Raw genomic sequence first — 18,133 nt, 5'->3', positions numbered from 1 at the left:
TTAAATAATAAAGTAGTTTTTTATTCATTATTTCAAAAGAGTTTTCTCTCTGGCAGAAAAAAAGCATGAAAGGATAATTCTTGTGCTTTTTCTTACATAAACTCTTAATCCTTTGGAAGTGTTCAATTAACAGGGGTCCGCTGCAGTGACAGTTTATTTTATATTTCTTTTACTGTATTTTGCTTAAAAATCAAGGTTGTGTATTTGTATAGGATAATATATGTGACAGACTATGCAATATCATTTGAAATAAACTGGCAACATACCTTTGAAAAGGTGCTCTCTTCACATAATTGTCTCTGACAAACTCCTGAACTTGTTTTTGTGTTCTCCCACTGTACCTGTAAGAGAATTGCATTGGCATATGATTTACACATAAATTATTATGAATACTGTATATGCAGAATAAAATGTTTGATGGCTATTACTGAAAATAACAGATCACTTATATCCCTAATAAAAGTGAAAACCATAAAGTAAAAAATGTAATTTTTGTAAGTAAAATCAATTACTTCATAAAAAGCCATTTCTTATACATTAGCTATTTTGTGGTCATGAAATTATCTAAGACACTTCAATCCCTCTTAAATCATAAGTGGCAGTCAGTGGGTAAAGGCAGCATCTATGATCTGTGAGAAATTACTGGGGCTGGGAGGAGGGAACTCTTATTATATGTAATGGATTTATATAAAAATTAATTTTGTTTAAAAAAATATATACTTATTTTGCCAAAACCCAATCACTTATAATTTGGCCTGAATCCCAATTCAAAGGATAAGACTGAGCTCCTAAAATCCCAAAACTGGCTGATGTAAGACTTTTCAGACCTGTCTGACAGCTTCATGGGACTGATTTAAAGCATCAACACTCATGTCTTTCCAATGCAATCATTATATTCTTAAACAGAAACAGTTATTCAAAGTAACTTCGTTTGTTCTGTACTCAGTGCTCTAAGTAGTAGGTCAACCCCAAGCTTCAGACCTGTCATGAAAAGCATGTTGAGATACCTATATTGTCACAGAGAAATTCCAGGAGTGGCTACTGTAGCAGAGAACAACACTTATCCAAATGGCACCAAAGAGTATATGTTCTACGGTATGCTATAGCAAATACGAAAGTTGAAGGTGCAATCAAGAGCTGGGAAACTCTCCCACAAGAGGGATCACTTGGCCTGCTGCTACCACCAGGCTAGCCTGTTAGCATCTAACTTGCTCCCAGTTATGATAGGAAAAATTTTTCACTATTATTGGATGCTTAGCACCCTAATCTTTCTGTGGCCACAGAGGAGCCACTATGATCATTGATAAAACCATCAGAACCAAGACCCTAAACATCATGATCCCAAATATACTGCATGTTTGGAATGTATAAACTTCCAGGCCAGCTGGACTGAAAGAGCAGAGTAAATTTCTATGGTTATGATCAAGGATGGTCCGGAATAGTTTCAATCAGGGGTGATCCACTGCTGCAAGAGGCATTTATGACCCTTGAGGTGTTATCTACCTCACTAAGTTTTCCTCTGAGGAGAATCATCACCATCAGAAGATGCAGGTTCTAGCATCTCTCATTTCCATGGATCATGAAAAATGCTGCTGTATGTCAGGGATTGCCATTTATGAGCTAAAGGATCCAGTCTTAGGGAAAATGGCTGCATCAAATACAAAAATCTCTGTATCTTTGTGGTCAGTTCTAAACGCTTAACTCCAATCCAGCTTAGAAAGTACTCTTTCTTGTGCCCCACTCCCTCTTTTTTGTATGTAGCAGAAGACCAAAGTTACCATATTTCCCGCCATGTAAGACACTTTTTAAAAAAAAAAATTCCTCCCATAAAATTTACCTTCCATTTAATACCTTGATAGTTAGGTTTATATAGGCCTAGGGGTTTTGCCTACCAGTGCCACACTAACACCTAAACACCACTGTCTAACACACAAGTTCCAAGATTATCACAGAATGACCTATACATATTTATGTATTTTTAGATAATGATTACGTATCAAAATATTACTAAATATAAAAACTGATTTCCACAGTTCAGAAGCATGTTATCTGACTCTCTTACTGTGTATATTCATATATTAAATGACCTTTCAAAACATTTCTTAACTTTATAATTGAGGATCGCACCAAACACCACCATTTGCAAAAGTCAAATAGTACAGTTGCATTAGAATAATAATTTGAATAAAAATTGTACGTATTATTATCATCTTATACAATATGTACATTGAAATATGTTATGTAAATAACTCTCTGTAAGAATTTGATAGGGATGTGCATGTGAAAAATAATACAACATACATGTTATCATAAAAGATTATGTATCATGTGCCATTTGCATTCTGGTAATGTTTACATTATCAAAATCCGAGTTTTACCAACACACCATCAACGCCAAATAATAGTTGGGTACTGCCAAAATCCTCACTGCCATTAGTTGCTAAATGAAGCATAAATTGGAGATGAATTTTTTTGTGAACCAACAAAGCTGCATTAAAATAAAGCAGCTTACCTTTAATCATAAATGTTGTAAATTTTAAAGAAAGTAAAGATGTGATTTCTCCAGTTTTGGATACTGCTCCTGCCTATTCCAAATTATTTGGGATCCTGCCTGTTATTACTTCTTCAACTGCAGCTTCAATTCAGTGGTGTACCTTCTTAATCCTTATCACCCGAAATGCTATAATCAAGCCATCGCCATTGGTAATCAAATGGCCACAATTGTGACAGTTCAAACTTAGCACCTTTTACTGTCACTAGCAAACAGATCTCTATGGAAACCAGCCAACCAGTCTATCCTGAATATTATGCAAACTACCATTACAAACTAAAGACTCAAGTCAAATAAATAAGCCTGTTTGTCATATAAAATGATTCCAAATAATTCTGGGGCCCAATGTATTTTCTTAATTTTTACTTGTTTAAAACTATTTATACAAAATAAATAAGTTCCAAGTTTTGAAGAATGCTTGTTTCAATACTTCCATCATAAAATTCATGTCTTCGTCTCTATTTTCGTGTGTGATAACCCATACATTCTTGTTAGGAGGTAAAACACTAAATATGTACAGTATGTATTTAGTATTTTACCTCCATCTTCTGACTTCAGCAGAAAATCAATAACTCTAAGGTATAAGGGTTAAGCCCTTCTCCCTAGCATGCAGGACGAATAAAAATTTACTTTTTACTCAAGGAAGTCACCATTGGGAATGACGAAATTCTTATCATGCTGACGCAACTCTTAATAAATGTATGATAGTTGTCTTAACTAACATCAGCATGTAACAGTTTCTTGATCTGCTTGTTCAAGTCAGTACTTGTTTCTACCACTGTGTTGCATGAAAAATTAAGTGGCTGCTAATCATAACATACAGTAATGAATTATTTTAGAAACCCTAAGCTTGACAAGAATGGTTGAATAGTATGCTTACTGAATATACACTTCTGGACCTATAATGATTAGTCAAAAGCTTACTTAGAAGTACAGTAGTATGCATTATCAATGGAATCAATTGAAAATGAGACAGGTGTAGTGAGCCTAACCTATTACAATCTACCACAAATAACTCTTGCACATTAAGCACAATACACAAAATATATGATGAAGTCATGTTTTGAGAACAAAATTTAAGGTCATCTGATACACAAGATCGAATGATACACGTGTAAACAGTAATTGTTTCCCAACATTTTGTGACTTATCTAGCTATTGTTACATTTTGTTCTTTAATTCTGAGAATGGATGAATCATAAGTTTAATATTAAAATGCAAAATCTGAATGAATCATCAGTTGAATATTAAAACCAAAATCTAATGTAAAATCTGGTAGATTATTTTCTTGATGAAGTAGATACAAGATGGTCATTGTTGTTTGGGTATTAACACCTTACACAGACAAATCATGGCATCACTGTCAGCTTTGCTGATTTAAGAATTCTCATTGTAATGACAACAAACTTTTGCTATAATTTAGGTTTTTTATTTTTCTTAAATACATCTTGCCAAATTATAAGTGTACCTCACATGACAGGGAACACAGTTTATCTACATCATAAGGTTTACATATGTAATGTAAAAAAATTAGGAAGACCTTTCCCAAATTTCCTCAATTATGTGTTTCTTTCTCCTGGCTTTGCATCTATCTTTAGAATTATCAGTATCTTTTCAAGTCTTGCCTGTACTCAGCCTATAGTCTAACTATGAAAGATTGAGACTTTCCTATAATTAGCAGCATTGACATGTTTCCAATCTTGCCAAAGTCCTAATCCAAAAAGGTAAAATTTCAGGATTATGATTGAGGGGTTAAGGTTAATCCTGAGAATGGACATACTAGACCGTACGGTCCAGCTAAATGCTTTTACTGACAAGTGACTTGTTTTTCTGTAAGGTATGCATGCATTTATACTGTATAGTATGTACACTCGTCAAGGAAAATGAGGATATAGTTTTCATTAGATTTTGTTCATTGAATTTTATTTTTTTTCTTACAGAAAACACATAATTTCAGTAAATTTACTCTACAATATGAAAATACAATGCAAATTATATCATATATATTAAATCTGCATAACAAAAACGTTCAGATACTTAAAAACACCACGCATGTCCGAAGTAATCAGAATTTCTCAGATGACTTTGTTCATAGAGATCTAAAAGATAGTGTGTGGATATCTTGGTGTAGTACTGCTTATCAGAACGGCAATGTTTACTCGTTTTCCGTTATGAACAGGCTTCTTATTGCATCATCATACTAGGTAATGATAATTTCTTTAATTTTTACACATTCATATTCGTATTTCACAGTGTTAAAATTCAGCTGGAATTAATGGCAGTAAATGTTCTGAGAGCTAGGGTAGGCTGACCAAATCTATTTAAATCCGCAAGAGCGTTCTCTATGATGTGAGGAGCAGCATGAGAATTTCGGCAAGAAAACACAAGTAACTGGATGTTTCTTGAAGTTGCCATAGTGTCAGTCTCTCTCTCTCCATTGCTAAAACATACTAAAAAAAATAATGAAATGAGTAGCTCTACATATAGGCCTCAGCTTACACAACAGCAGACTCTCTCTCTCTCTCTCTCCCCATTCTTCCCCAGGTTTTTTGGTTGGACATTGCCCAAAATTAAGTGTTGATTTCATTATGGAAGACTGCTTTTCTGATTATGCAAGCATTCTGTTCACTGTGGTGTCCTAAATTCATTGTGTAAGGTTACTTGGTAGGTTATGTCGAAAAATTTTTATTTTGCTCAGAACTGTCGCTGCAGATTACAACTTGAACGAATACTGTAAAGGTTACTACTCCATTTAAGTATCAATGATTTCAGAATCGTAGAATATGATTGAAAGTTATAGGAGGCCAAGCAAAAAACAAACACAGTAAGACTGAAGCTCCTCCCCTTTCTAAAGTTGCCAGATGTCACATTATTGAGCAATATATGTCAGAAGATTTAAAAACTGTATCCTAACTTTCCTTGCTGAGTGTACATATATATATATATATATATATATATATATATATATATATATATAATATATATATATATATATATATATATATATATATATATATATATATATATATATATATATATATATATATATATATATAAAAGGTGTATATACTGTATATTTATTAATACATACAGTATATATATATATATATATATATATATATATATATATATATATATATATATATATATAAATATATAAATATATATATATAAATATATATATATAAATATATATATATATAAATATATATATATATATATATATATATATATATATTATATATTATATAATTGTAATTGGGTAACTACTTTATAAGCAGACCCAACTCCCCAACTGATTTATAAATTAAAAGATTTTCCATATTGATAATTAACTGTGGAAGGGCGTGAGAAACTCGGCCCCTACCTAACTTTCTCTCCGTACTCCCCTTTTGGTACATCTTTTGACCTTTCCTAAGAACTGGTGACTGCTTGAAATGCCTCCTTTTAGGTAAAAGGTGAATGGAGACGAAAGCCTGTCGAAAAGCCTCCAGGAAAACTGAATCACCCATAGAAATGGGCAAACATGGGGAGGCCAGAGTTCACAGAAAACGGAGATCGTGACCCACGTGAGCAGCAGCCATCTTGAACCAAGAGGGCAGCTGCTAGTGCTCCTAATGCCCCCTAGAAAGAAGAGAAAAATAAGCTGGCAAGGTTACAAAAAGGACCCAGCCAGCTGCTTCAGTCTCAGAACCCTACCTGGCGCCAGATCAAAAGGATATCCCCTTGCAAGCTCCTTCTTGAGCCGACCCACGTGGTCCCCTATGACCACCCCCCGTACCTTCAATTGTGACCCAGTAAACTCATCCCTCCATCCCTGATGCATTTTTCAACAAGGCTCTCCAACGCTACATTTAAGGTAACGTCCTGATTCGAGGTTCTTTCAAACTGTCAAGCAACTTAAACCTTTTTGACTAAAACTCATTTCCTTTTCTGAAGTGCATTTCCTCACAAAGCCCTGACTCAGTTAGCCCCAGTGTGAAATGTTAACATACGCAGCTCGCACCAGAATCGAGTTATCTTGGCACCATATGTGCAACCTCTCAATTCACTGACATTGTTATAATTTCTGTATATAACAGCTTGCATTTTTTAAATTGCAGATGGTGTCGTGAGCTATGGACACAACTGCTTGTCTTGTGCTTCTTGCAGTGACATCCTCACTGCCTCACATCATCGGGGGCCCTTCCAAGAGGATCCCCCCCCCCTTTATTATTCAATACTTGAACAATTGCTGAATTAATTAATCCCAAGGCATAATATTACTTTCCCTGCTTATCATTCCCCAGTCTTCTGATTAACGTGATTAATTGTAAACATATTCCCTTTAAAGTAACCCTAAGTGTTTATCTGCAACAATTCCTTGTTGAAATACAGCTTTCAGCTCAACTGTTTTCTTATTAGGGTGCTCACTGACCCAGAAATTGCAGTCCATTAAGCAAGGTGTAATAATAATTCCTCTGGACTTCAGCCAGATCCCCCGATTTGATTCCTGAGCAAGGAATAAAGTAAGTAGGTCAGTACTAATACAAGCAGTCCCCGGTTATTGGTGGGGATTCCATTCTGGGGGTGTGATGTTAATCAAAAATTGCTGCTAACCAAAAATTGGCGATTTTCGGGCTTTTTCGGGGCTTATCGGCGCCTCTATTAGGTATGTATTGGCACCAATACCTAATTATCAGTGCCAATACGCAGAAATTGGTGATTTTCAGTGCCAAAAATTGCCGGTTTTCGTCGCTAGACAAGTGCCGTAAAACTGCATCGCTGTTATCTGAGCCCGCCATTAACTGGGGACTACCTGTACTCTAAAAGTGGTGACCTTGCTAGGATCGTAATCTCCATTGTTGCAAGGTCCTTGCAAATTGCAGATCCCAGCCAGTAGCTTTGCTAAGGCTGGATGCAAGATTAGAAATGAATCTGGTGATGTAAATCCTAAAAGAAGCACAAGCAAACAAGTTTCCACAGCATAAGTACAGTAAACCCCCTGTAGATGTTATGCAATGAATTTGAAAGTGAATTTTTACAGTGAATAATGAGAGAGAGAGAGAGAGAGAGAGAGAGAGAGAGAGAGAGAGAGAGAGAGAGAGAGAGAGAGAGAGAGAGAGAGGTGTTGATAACTTGAACTGATAGAGCATGAGACCAAGTAGATTGGAGTTTCAGGTTTGTAGACTAAACAACCAATGTTGAGATATGGGAGCGTAAGGAGGAGCTATAGACGTGGTTATTAAATGAAAGGTCAGCAAAATTGACCTGAATTGTCCTTTGCCAAAAGTGGGAGTTGGAATTGAACCATTAAGAGCAAAGTAGGCTTCCTCAAAGGGGAGGAGTTTTCTTCCACATAGGTCCAGAGCTCATTCTGATCAATTTTTAAGGAGAGTTAACTTGAACCACTTCTGGGTAAGATCTGTGTCGCTCTCCTCTCTGTTGTTTGTTTTGTTGTCTTCATTTACTGCAAGCCGCTCGATCGATAGACCATCTGTCTATCGACTTCGCACGGTCAGAATACAAGGGTTTAAAAGATTAAGGCCACTCCCTTTAAGCAGATCTTTCTTCGAGGCAAAAGTGATCTCTGTCTGGTCATTTCCTTACAGGCAAAACTCCCCTGCAGGCATCAGCTGAAGATGATTCAACACCCATGTATGTTGGAAGTGCCCCCGGCCCCATAGGAGGAGATAAAAGCAGAAAACACGAGGCCTCTTTCTTACACGCGCGCTGGTCGATATGGAGTGAAGACGTCCTCAAACCCCTGGCCCCATCGATGCCCTTGCATCCTAACCACGTGGCCCTTTTCAAAGTATACTTTCTCCTCGTGCCCTTCGACCACGAGCCACGGGTTCACTCCACCACTGACCTGCCGGATGCCCACATGCCCTTGCCCGGCCCTTCGTGAAATTCCCACGCATTGACCTTTTTCAAGAAGTCCCCATCGCCTTGCCCTTGCATCCTAACACGTGGAAGAACTCGCCCTCGGAAATCGCAAGTCATCCACAGACCCCTTTCTGCGCTGCGCTGGAAACAAAGTTACGGTAAAGTCCTCCGGAAAACCTCCATTCAGTCACGCTTTTCCCTCGTAACATTTACTTGAATTGAGCGCCATTAATCAACGATTCCCTTGTCTAACGTCCGTGCGCCTCTAGCATCGGCAGTACTAAGTCCTTATTAATTCATCGAAGCCCCTTGGCACCCTCAGTGCAGCTTCGAATTCATTATTCTTTTGTCTATTTTCATTACTGGTGTATAATGTGCATATCTCTCATTTCAGAGGACCCTATTTCGTGGAAGCTTCTTGGACTGTGTCTGGAATCCCCCGTTTCATTCATCCCGTAGGAATCCCCTTCAGGATCAACAATCTACTTGCATTTCTCTTTCCCATTACTAATGTCATTTATGTAAATACACTCCTTTAAATTTGCCCACGTGTTTTCGTAATATTTCCCTCAGTAACAAGAGCCCTACGCTCATATGAAATTCCCCTTTGTTTTCCTCTTTTACGTTTTCCTGGACCCACGAAGTCAGAATCACAAGGCTAAATTACCTTAAATTGTTGCTACCTGTCTCACAGGAATATTTCAAACTAAATTGCCAGGAAAATGTAAAAATATATATATATATATATATATATATATATATATATATATATATATATATATATATATATATATATATATATATATATATATATATATATATATATATATATATATATATATATATATATATATATTTACATGATACATATATATGTGTGTATTTTATGTAAATTTATATATGCACCTTAATCAAATTTTGTATTGAGCAATATGAAAAATCTAAAGCAAGGTTCAAGTATAATGTTTTGATCTTTTAGTTATGCTTCTGTATTGACAATGGAGGGAGATGACAGATAATCCCCTTATGACTGTCAGGATTAATCGAGTACCCTGTTAATCCTGATTACTGTGACCCATGGTCACTTTGCTTAAATCATCCACAAATGAGGAAATGGCAGTGCCACTTCAACAAATGCCAAATCTACGAAACTGTCATCCTTTTTCCTGAAAAAAATTTGAAAGGGAAAAAGAAAATATGGCGGCAGTGCTAATCACCTTGAATCTCAACCTTTTGTAGCCAGACTATAGTAAGTACATAAACCTACATAAGAATGAGGCTCAACCAGGAGAAGATACTACTTCCTCAGCCTTGGGAGCATTGTTTGGAATCCCAGTACAGTCTCCTTGAATCAATATGGGGGGGGGGGGTCTTAATGCACCCGTGAATCATTTCTGACTACTAGTCAATTCATAGCCAGGAACTCCCTTAAGAAGTGTTTCATGGTGTAGTGTGCACTTTTAAAGCTAGGAAGATCACAGAGGGAAGAAGAAAGACCCACCAATAATCCCAGTGTTAAAGCTTCCATACCTGCAAGTACGTGTAGCACCTGGGTGGAAGATCAATTAATCTACAGCATCTCTGTCTCTGGTCTGGAAGCAAATACAGCAGGAAAACTCCTGGCCTTGTGTAGCTTGCAATGTTTCCTGCCTCTTACTCCTTGGTGACTGCAATCACACACATGGAAGCAATGAACTGACAGTTTAATTGATGGGAATAAATTATTTGTCTTCCTTGAATCAGCCTTGGAATTTTGCCGACAGCCACTTCTTTGGCTTTGCTGTCTTACTAGATTCAAGATAACCCATATCCTCTTTAGATATTGACTAAAGTAGCTTTGAGCAAAATTCAGGGGCAGTGATTTCCCTATTTCTATTTTCTTTCTTGTATTTAAAAGTGTTTTTTGCCACAAACACATCTAGTATGCAAAGTCAAAAGGAAAGCCAACAGCATCGTGTGTTCTCTGGTAGCACTGCCAGATGCTATGGAGCACAGTTGTTCCAAGGTTACTGGCATCTCTAAACTCAGTCAGGAGAGGGAAAGCAAACTCAACCTTTGTTGTGGAAGCCCAGGCCTACTGGACCTAGAAGTTGTTGCTTCCCAAACTATAGTTCCTGCAGCCTTGTACATAACAAAACTCTTGCTATCCTCAACCCTCGCTGAGCAGGACTAATCTCCTCAGTTTTTAAAAGGTCTTATCCATAATGTGGGGCTTACCTTTTCAGTCACAATTCTTTTGGTTCTAGTTAGGCAGCTTGTAACAGATAATGTATTTCTCTTGTCATTGTACAGAACTATTCTTTATCTTCTAGTGACAAATGGCAACATTTGATTTCCAACTTGCAGGATAATTTCAGGAAAAGGGGTAGACCTCTAGTAACCACCAAAATGCCATAAAGGGAGGAGGTTTCACTTGATGATGTGGTAGTACAGAGGCATTTACTTGGAAATGACAATGATAGCAGTGGATCTGAACTATCAGATAGCTCTGATGGTGACAGCATTGAATATGATGATGTTAATTATGATGTACTGTAGTTAAAGACAAACCTGCCTTAGATAAATTTTTTACTCCAAGTTTTATCAGAGATGATCATGAATCAGAGGAAATGACAGAGAAGGAAGCAGTTTGTCAAGCACAAGGGTGGTGTTAGTAAACAAAGAAAACTTGATACAATTTGTGACTGCAAAAGCACTGCAGATTCAGCTAGTAAAAACTGTTGCTCCAAAACTTTTCTTGGAGATAATAAATTCACATTTTCTACAGAATGCCAAGTCTACAGTATATTTGATTTTTTCTGTGAGGTTTCCCAGATGAAATTTTGGGTTAAGAGCAAGCATTCAAGGTTTGTACCAAAGATTTTCAAACTGAATAATGAAATTGCATTACTTTATGTCTTGCTCTGAGAAGTATCACGTGGAAATGAAAGACTAATAAAAGCAACATTATTTAGTATTTGAATAATTACCTGCATGTCAATTGCATATTCTAGCACGCTACTTTATTAAAACATAACAAAATAGTACAATATAATATAGGCAGTCCCCAGTTAATGGCAGGGGTTCCGTTCCCAGCCGAGTGCCACAAATCAGCGATAGTAGCACTAATAACTCACTTAATGGCACCATTAACTGGATATCGGCGCAGCCACTAAGCTGGTTGTGACTCCAACTTTCAACTTTAATGTCCCTTTTCATTTACTATATTCTTTCTGACAAACCTTTTCATCTTTCCTCATCCAATTCTGTAAATTTTCTTTCTTCCCTCAGTTGTGTTGCGACTCTGATTTCATTTTTCCCACTGGGTCATATGCATATAGCAGCCCAGAAGCATTTCCCTTTCTATGAGAAACAATAATCAGCTCTAATCCTTGACGGACACTCACAATTTACTAAAATTTTTCTGATATATCTGCCATTATCTTTAATCTACATCATGTGTCATTACACAGAAACACCACTAACTTAATGAATCCTGGTACCTTTGACTTTTACAACACACCTAACTGTTTGTCTAGTTATGAAGTACAATGACTCAAGCTCCACCTTGGGGCTGGCTGTTGAGAGGGCATTACCAAATTTTTCATTCTTATAACCAAACAGTCTATGAATTTGCATGTGTATGAAAAGAAGAGAATGGTCCTATTTAATAAGCATAAAATTATTTCTTTGCTGATTTTACAGAATGAGCTACTCGATTAGCCCTGAGACTGTACATGCTTTAAAATATTACTCAATTTGACATCACTGAAAGGAAAGCACGTAATGTATTCACAAAAATATCTACCAAAAAAGAAATAATGCTTCGGGCATATTTTCAGGTTGTAAATATGGCTTCAACTCCTTTTAAAAGATACCACATAATAATCAGACTTTCCCTAACCTATGACTACAGTCGGTTTCATGTCATCTGTCCACCCATTGAGTGAAGATGTGGCACATGCGCATGGGTAGCACATGACTGGCAGAAAATCAACATTTCCAATATTGTTGGCTTCTGTGATTAATATTAAACTATTTCTTCAATGAAATATTTGAATGTTTATATATACACAACTCTCACTCTTTCTTACATAAACCATAACCATGCTGATTTAAATCAGTAATTCATCAACAAAAGCCCACGAAAAACATTCTACTCAGATCAAACACAAACGAACAATGAGCTTTCAATAAAACAGGTTTTGACATAGGAAAAACCTGTTTTTGGTAGCCGCTGTGAGTCCTCAAAGGAGTTACACTCTCACGGTCCCCTCAGGGCTCCATAAGGCAGACCAGTTAATTACAGAGGATTATCTTATAGTTGGTCTCAGTCAGAATAGTGCTTGTTGGCACAGTGACAGAATATACAGTGAACCCCCCGTATTTGCGGGGGATGCGTCCCAGCAGCCCCCGCAAATAGGTCAAATCCATGAGTGGTTAAAACCCCTCTAAAAACACTTAGAACTGCCCATTTTGATAGCTTAAACCAAGAAAAACCCTGTAAAAATGCTTATACCTGAGTATTTTAATAGTTTTATCACAAAAAAGTGCATTTATTGATGAAAATTATATGAAAATACAGTAATTAGTGAATATTTCTCAGTGAAAAATACCGCATGAATGGGTGAATTTTCATGAATGATGGCTAGATATGTTCCACAGAGAAACCGCGAATCGTGAGTCCATGAACCATGAGAGCCGAATCTGAGGGTTTACTTTAAAGGACTCAGGACAGGTGGGCTTCATCTCCTGTCCTACAATAACTGCCTTGGCTCTTTCTACATCCCACTCGCACAGATGTGACAACAGCATATGTCAGCAATTTTCCTCATTACAAGCCAAGTCTGTGCATGATAAATGTTCATCCTAGTTCCATGCCTTTTCGCCAGAGAAAATGGGTGGGTTTGAGGACTCACAGCAGCTACCAAAAATAGGTTTTTACTACGTCAAAACCTGTTTTTTGATAGCGTAGCTGCTGCTCATCCTCAAAGGAGCTTACAAAACAAATTGACAGGTGATGAAATGGCTTAGCTTCTAATAATTAAATCCCAACAACCCAAATAAATTTTTGGTCTGAAGTACAACCACAGGTTATTAAACCTTTTATTTATTCTGGATACCCATAGGGTTTGGCAATACAGGCAGTCCCCGGTTATCGGCGGGGTTCCGTTTCTGAGGGTGTGATGATAACCAAAAATCGCTGCTAACCGAAAATCGGCGATTTCGGCGCCTTTTTGGCGATTTTCGGGGGTTATCGGTGCCGAAAAGTGCCAATTTTTGGTTATCGGCGCCTCTGTTAGGTATGTATTGGCACCAATACCCAATTATCGGCGCCGGTAAGCAGAAATCGGCGATTTTCAGTGCCGAAAATTGTCGATTTCCGTCACTAGACAAGCTCCATGAAACTGAATCGCTGTTAACCGAGCCTGCCGTTAACCGGGGACTGCCTGTAAAGAACAGGAAACAACACAAGAACCAACACTTTGTGGTTTGAAGGTGACTTACCTAATTATGCCAAGTGTGGCTGTGGGATTATTGTACCTTCCACAGCAATATCTCAGCATGACCACCACCCTCGTAGCAATTTCAGACACCCACTAGGGTCTGGCAATAAAGAACAGGAGACACAGGAACTTATAAATGTATTATGCCTTGTGGCTCAGTAACAAGTGGGTCCTCAAAGGAGTTACACTCTCATGGGGTCATCCTTGATATGTTCATGATTTCCTACTGGAATTCTGAAAGTACTGCAGGCAGAATTTTCCCATCAGGGAAGCCTGCATGAACTGATGAGCCAAGGCAGTCATATCATCACTGCCTGACAGTACAGAAAGTACAGCAAGCTGAATTTCCTATCAGGGAAGCTTGCATGAACTGATGAGCCAAAGCAGTCGTATTATCACACCTGGCAGTATAGAACGTACAGAAACTGGAAATTTCCTATCAGGGAAGCCTGCATGAGCTGATAAACCAAGGCAGTTGTATCATCACTGCCTGGCAGTATAAAAAGTAGAGTAAGCAGAATTTTCCTATCAGGGAAGTCTACATGAAGGCAGTCGTATCACCACTGCCTGGCAGTATACTAGAAAGTACAGCACGCAGAATTTCCTATCAGGGAAGCCTGCATGTACTGATGAGCCAAGGCAGTCGTATCATCACTGCCTGGCATTATATAAAGTACAGTAAGCAGAATTTTCCTGTTAGGGAAGCCTGTAGGAACTGACTGAGCCAAAGGTAGTCATATCACCACTGCCAGGCAGTACAGAAGTCCAGGATAAATCACTACCCCCTAGAAGGTACAGACACTTCATGGGGTTGGGTGGACCTTATCAGGGTCCCCTCAATACAAGATTGCTGCTTGGGAAAGGCAAGACTCTTATTTGAAGTATCTCTCTCATGTAAAGCAGAAGACTTCCCTGGATTTTCTGAATTCAAAAGTGAAATTTCAGTGGCTATACCCACTTCATGTCGGGAATTAGTGACCCCTCTCTAAAGGAAAGGCTCCATTAGAGGAGTTGAAGTGAGAGTTCCTAGAATCCACTGCTATTGGAGTACTGGCCCAAATGTGGATTCTGCTCGGAGAGGGATGGAAAAACACTACCATAGTTCTGCCAAAATGATGTACATGGTAGTCTCCTTTTTCCATACTCCTATTGAAAATGATATTTTTATGATAAAATAAAGTTTTGTACATACTTACCCGGCTGTTAGGAACAATCGTTTGTCGATTGTTCCTTTAGTGGATTGTTGCCTCCTTTGTTTTTGTTTGTTTTTAATTACTGGCGAGTTGACGTCTGTTGGATGGCGTCAAACCGTCCAGTCAGGTTCTGAGGGCGAAAGCGACTGGTGGTCCAGGGCGGCAAAGCGAGTCTAGTTGGGGTAGCAGCATCAGGTATACGTACCTGAGGATCAGCCATGGCAGCAGAGCAGCAGTGGAGAGTTTTTGAGGGCGAGATGGTTGCCGTGTCGGCTCTGTCATGGTCGTCGTTATCGAAGGAGGACGTCAGTACTGCCTTAGGGACGAGGCGGTTGTCGTATCGGCTCTGTCTTGATCGTCCGGCATTGGACTGTGGTCCTCATTGTTTGAGGAAGTGTTCCTGTTTGCTTTGTGCATTAGTGTTATGCTGTTCTGCTGTTAATTTAATTGTATTTTGCTAACTGTTTTTACTGTTGATTGGTTATTATTATTATGCTCACTATTTTGAGTTTGTTATTAACTGTTATGATGCTCCCCACTGTGTCATTTATTATACTTTTCATGTATTGCTGTTACTTTGCTGCTTTAGTGTTATTTTGAGCCATCTGTTTTTGCTCCTTAATTGTGTGATATGTCTATTAACTTACAGTATTTAAAAGTTTTGATTCATTTGACTTGTTTTTTTGAATGTTATGTATGTTAATCATTTTTTCGTGTGTTTTCGCCACCCAGAACCTTGACTCACTGTAAATATGTATATAACTAATTTGTAATAAAACTAATATTATGGTAATCTTTTTTATGTGTTGTTCTGCTCCTCCCTCCTTTGTTTGTCACCTCGTCAGTCATTACAGCCCAATTGCTTGTTTCATTAGACATAACCGATCTCGGGCGGATCGTGCCTGTGAATATATACTTAGCTATGGTCTCCGAGCGCGTTCGACAGAATTCAGATCTGGCGTCACGCAACGGTGATCAGGTGATCTACCCTTCCCGCCGCTGGGTGGCGGGAATAGAACCATTCCCGTTCTAATCAGATTTTCTCTTGCCTGTCTCCCTGAGAGGCTGGCGAGGCCATTCATCGTATATATCTGCCGGGTAAGTATGGCCGAGATATATACTTAGCTGATGGCACCCTTGGAGGGCAAGAGACGGCTAATAACTAAAAAGCGGGAAACAGCATATGTTGTAGGATATAAAAACCATGGTTCTTACCTGATTGGGGCAGAAGACTTCATGAGATACCATCCCGCGACCTGCTTATAGAGCTTCCCGGCGAGGATGCGACCTATGACCGACAGCCTTCTGGATTGTGCCGTAATGGGAATGACCGCCCGCTGACGGAGCCACTGTATGGATTGTGTCAATGGGGGCTGACCACTTACGCTGACGGGCTACACAGATGCCTCAATGGGGCTATCCCTCTTACGCGGCCAAATCCTCCTCGGCAGGGGCATAACAACAATCCGACCACCTGTTGGCTTCTTGTATTAGTGATCTGAAATGAAAGAGGGCTTTGCTCAGCACCCTCTTCCAGTAACCATAAAAACACACATCACCAAGCATTAAAAAACAACCAAAATGGCCTAAACTCGTGGATCAGATTCAACCTGTCAGCACTGAATCCCAGAGATATCAAACTCTGAGAAACCTTATGTCATTCTAACATCCCCTTAAATATTAGAATCTGAAAAGTTGAATTACACCTCAGTGCAGTGCCTCTATAAAGTGCTGGAGAGACAACGTCTTGTGAAAAAAGCCAAGGATGTGCATGGCTCTCATCATGATAGCACACTCTGAAGGCTTTAGGTGCTCATCCTCCTGAACAGATGCTTCACTTATTAGCGTCCTTAATGAAAGAAGCTTGAGCATTTTTGAGGTCCCGGTCCTAGTAGGATCTGACCCAGGCACCAGAGGCACCGACTGTACCTCCCAGCTGCTGTTACTTGTCAGGGTGATTTGAGGCTCCCTAACAGACTAGAGTCCTCTCAACTCTTGCCCTGTCACTGTGAGACCTTTTAACAGAAGCTGCCCAGCCATGGTTTAGAAGGTTTTCATTAGCCAAGAAGGGTTTGAAAGGGCATATAGCGAATCTGCCATCACTCTATAAGGCTTGGGGGATTGGCTTATTCTCTTGGCAGGGCCAGGCAAGAGAAACGGTGAGCTTCCTGGTGAGATCCCCTGAATGAAGCTTTTGAGAGATTCCGAATTTCTTCTTAAGGACATTAGGAATTTTAAGTTATCAAATTCCCAACTAGAAAGGCTTCAGTCTTGGATTTGGCGTTTCAGGGCCTTGTGAGGTTGTGAGAAGGTCTTTATTTCAGAGATATTCAGGCCTCAGTGTCTGAATACAAATGCTCAACATACTCCTGTAACTACTGGTGTGGGTGGCGAGGTTTGTCCCTCAGGTAGAGAAGGAAGTCGTAATGTCTGTCTGGGGTGCACAGAGGGATATCTTATAGGTGCTGCCATCTCCTAAAACTCCCACTTAGACTGGTAGCCAGCGCTGAGTTGAGGTTCTGCAGCTCTGTAGCCTTTGGCCTTGACAAAGCCCTTGCTCTGGCCAATCCTTAACAGTCTGAAGGCAGTCAGATTGAGCGGAGAATTCTTGTGGAATCTCTGTCGAAGTGGGGCTGTTTGAAGATCGTTCCCTGTGTGGGGCGTTCTAGGAAAATCCTACCCTCCATTCTAGTACCTCTGTAGACCAATCTTGAGCTGGCCAGCAGGCGATCAAGGTCAAATTTCGTGCGCTTCGAGAAAACCTTGAACTTCGCCTACTTCTCCCAAAAGATATCTTAGATAGGGAAAAGCATACCCGTCTATGCCGGACCATTCTGGAGGCGACCGTCTGTAACCTTTGCTCGGTCCGAATCGGAGGCTGATGATTTTCAATTTGCATTCCAGTGGGTTGCAAAGTCGATATTCGGCGCCCCAAAGCTCCACAGCTTTTAGCAAACTTCGGTGAGTCCTCCGTGGAAGTGGACACCAGATCTTTTTTTTTCTGCTGGTCGATCAGCCCTCCCATTCCTTTCACC

At 39.1% G+C, this 18,133-nt stretch overlaps 1 protein-coding gene across 5 annotated transcripts in view; it reads right to left on the bottom strand.

The window, feature by feature from the left end:
• Cdep (Chondrocyte-derived ezrin-like domain containing protein) overlaps nucleotides 1-18,133 on the bottom strand; it is an 804,710-nt gene that overhangs the window by 233,606 nt on the left and 552,971 nt on the right. For all 5 annotated transcript variants that reach the window (XM_067085457.1, XM_067085454.1, XM_067085456.1 and 2 more), the window contains one exon: nucleotides 267-341. In XM_067085457.1, the coding sequence (XP_066941558.1) occupies nucleotides 267-341 (75 nt within the window). The remainder of the gene's footprint in view (nucleotides 1-266; nucleotides 342-18,133) is intronic.

The sequence above is a fragment of the Macrobrachium rosenbergii genome, chromosome 42 (genome assembly GCF_040412425.1).
Source record: "Macrobrachium rosenbergii isolate ZJJX-2024 chromosome 42, ASM4041242v1, whole genome shotgun sequence".
Taxonomy (NCBI): domain Eukaryota; kingdom Metazoa; phylum Arthropoda; class Malacostraca; order Decapoda; family Palaemonidae; genus Macrobrachium; species Macrobrachium rosenbergii.
Note: the sequence above shows the minus strand (reverse complement) of the source record. Positions and strands in the feature narration are given on the sequence as shown.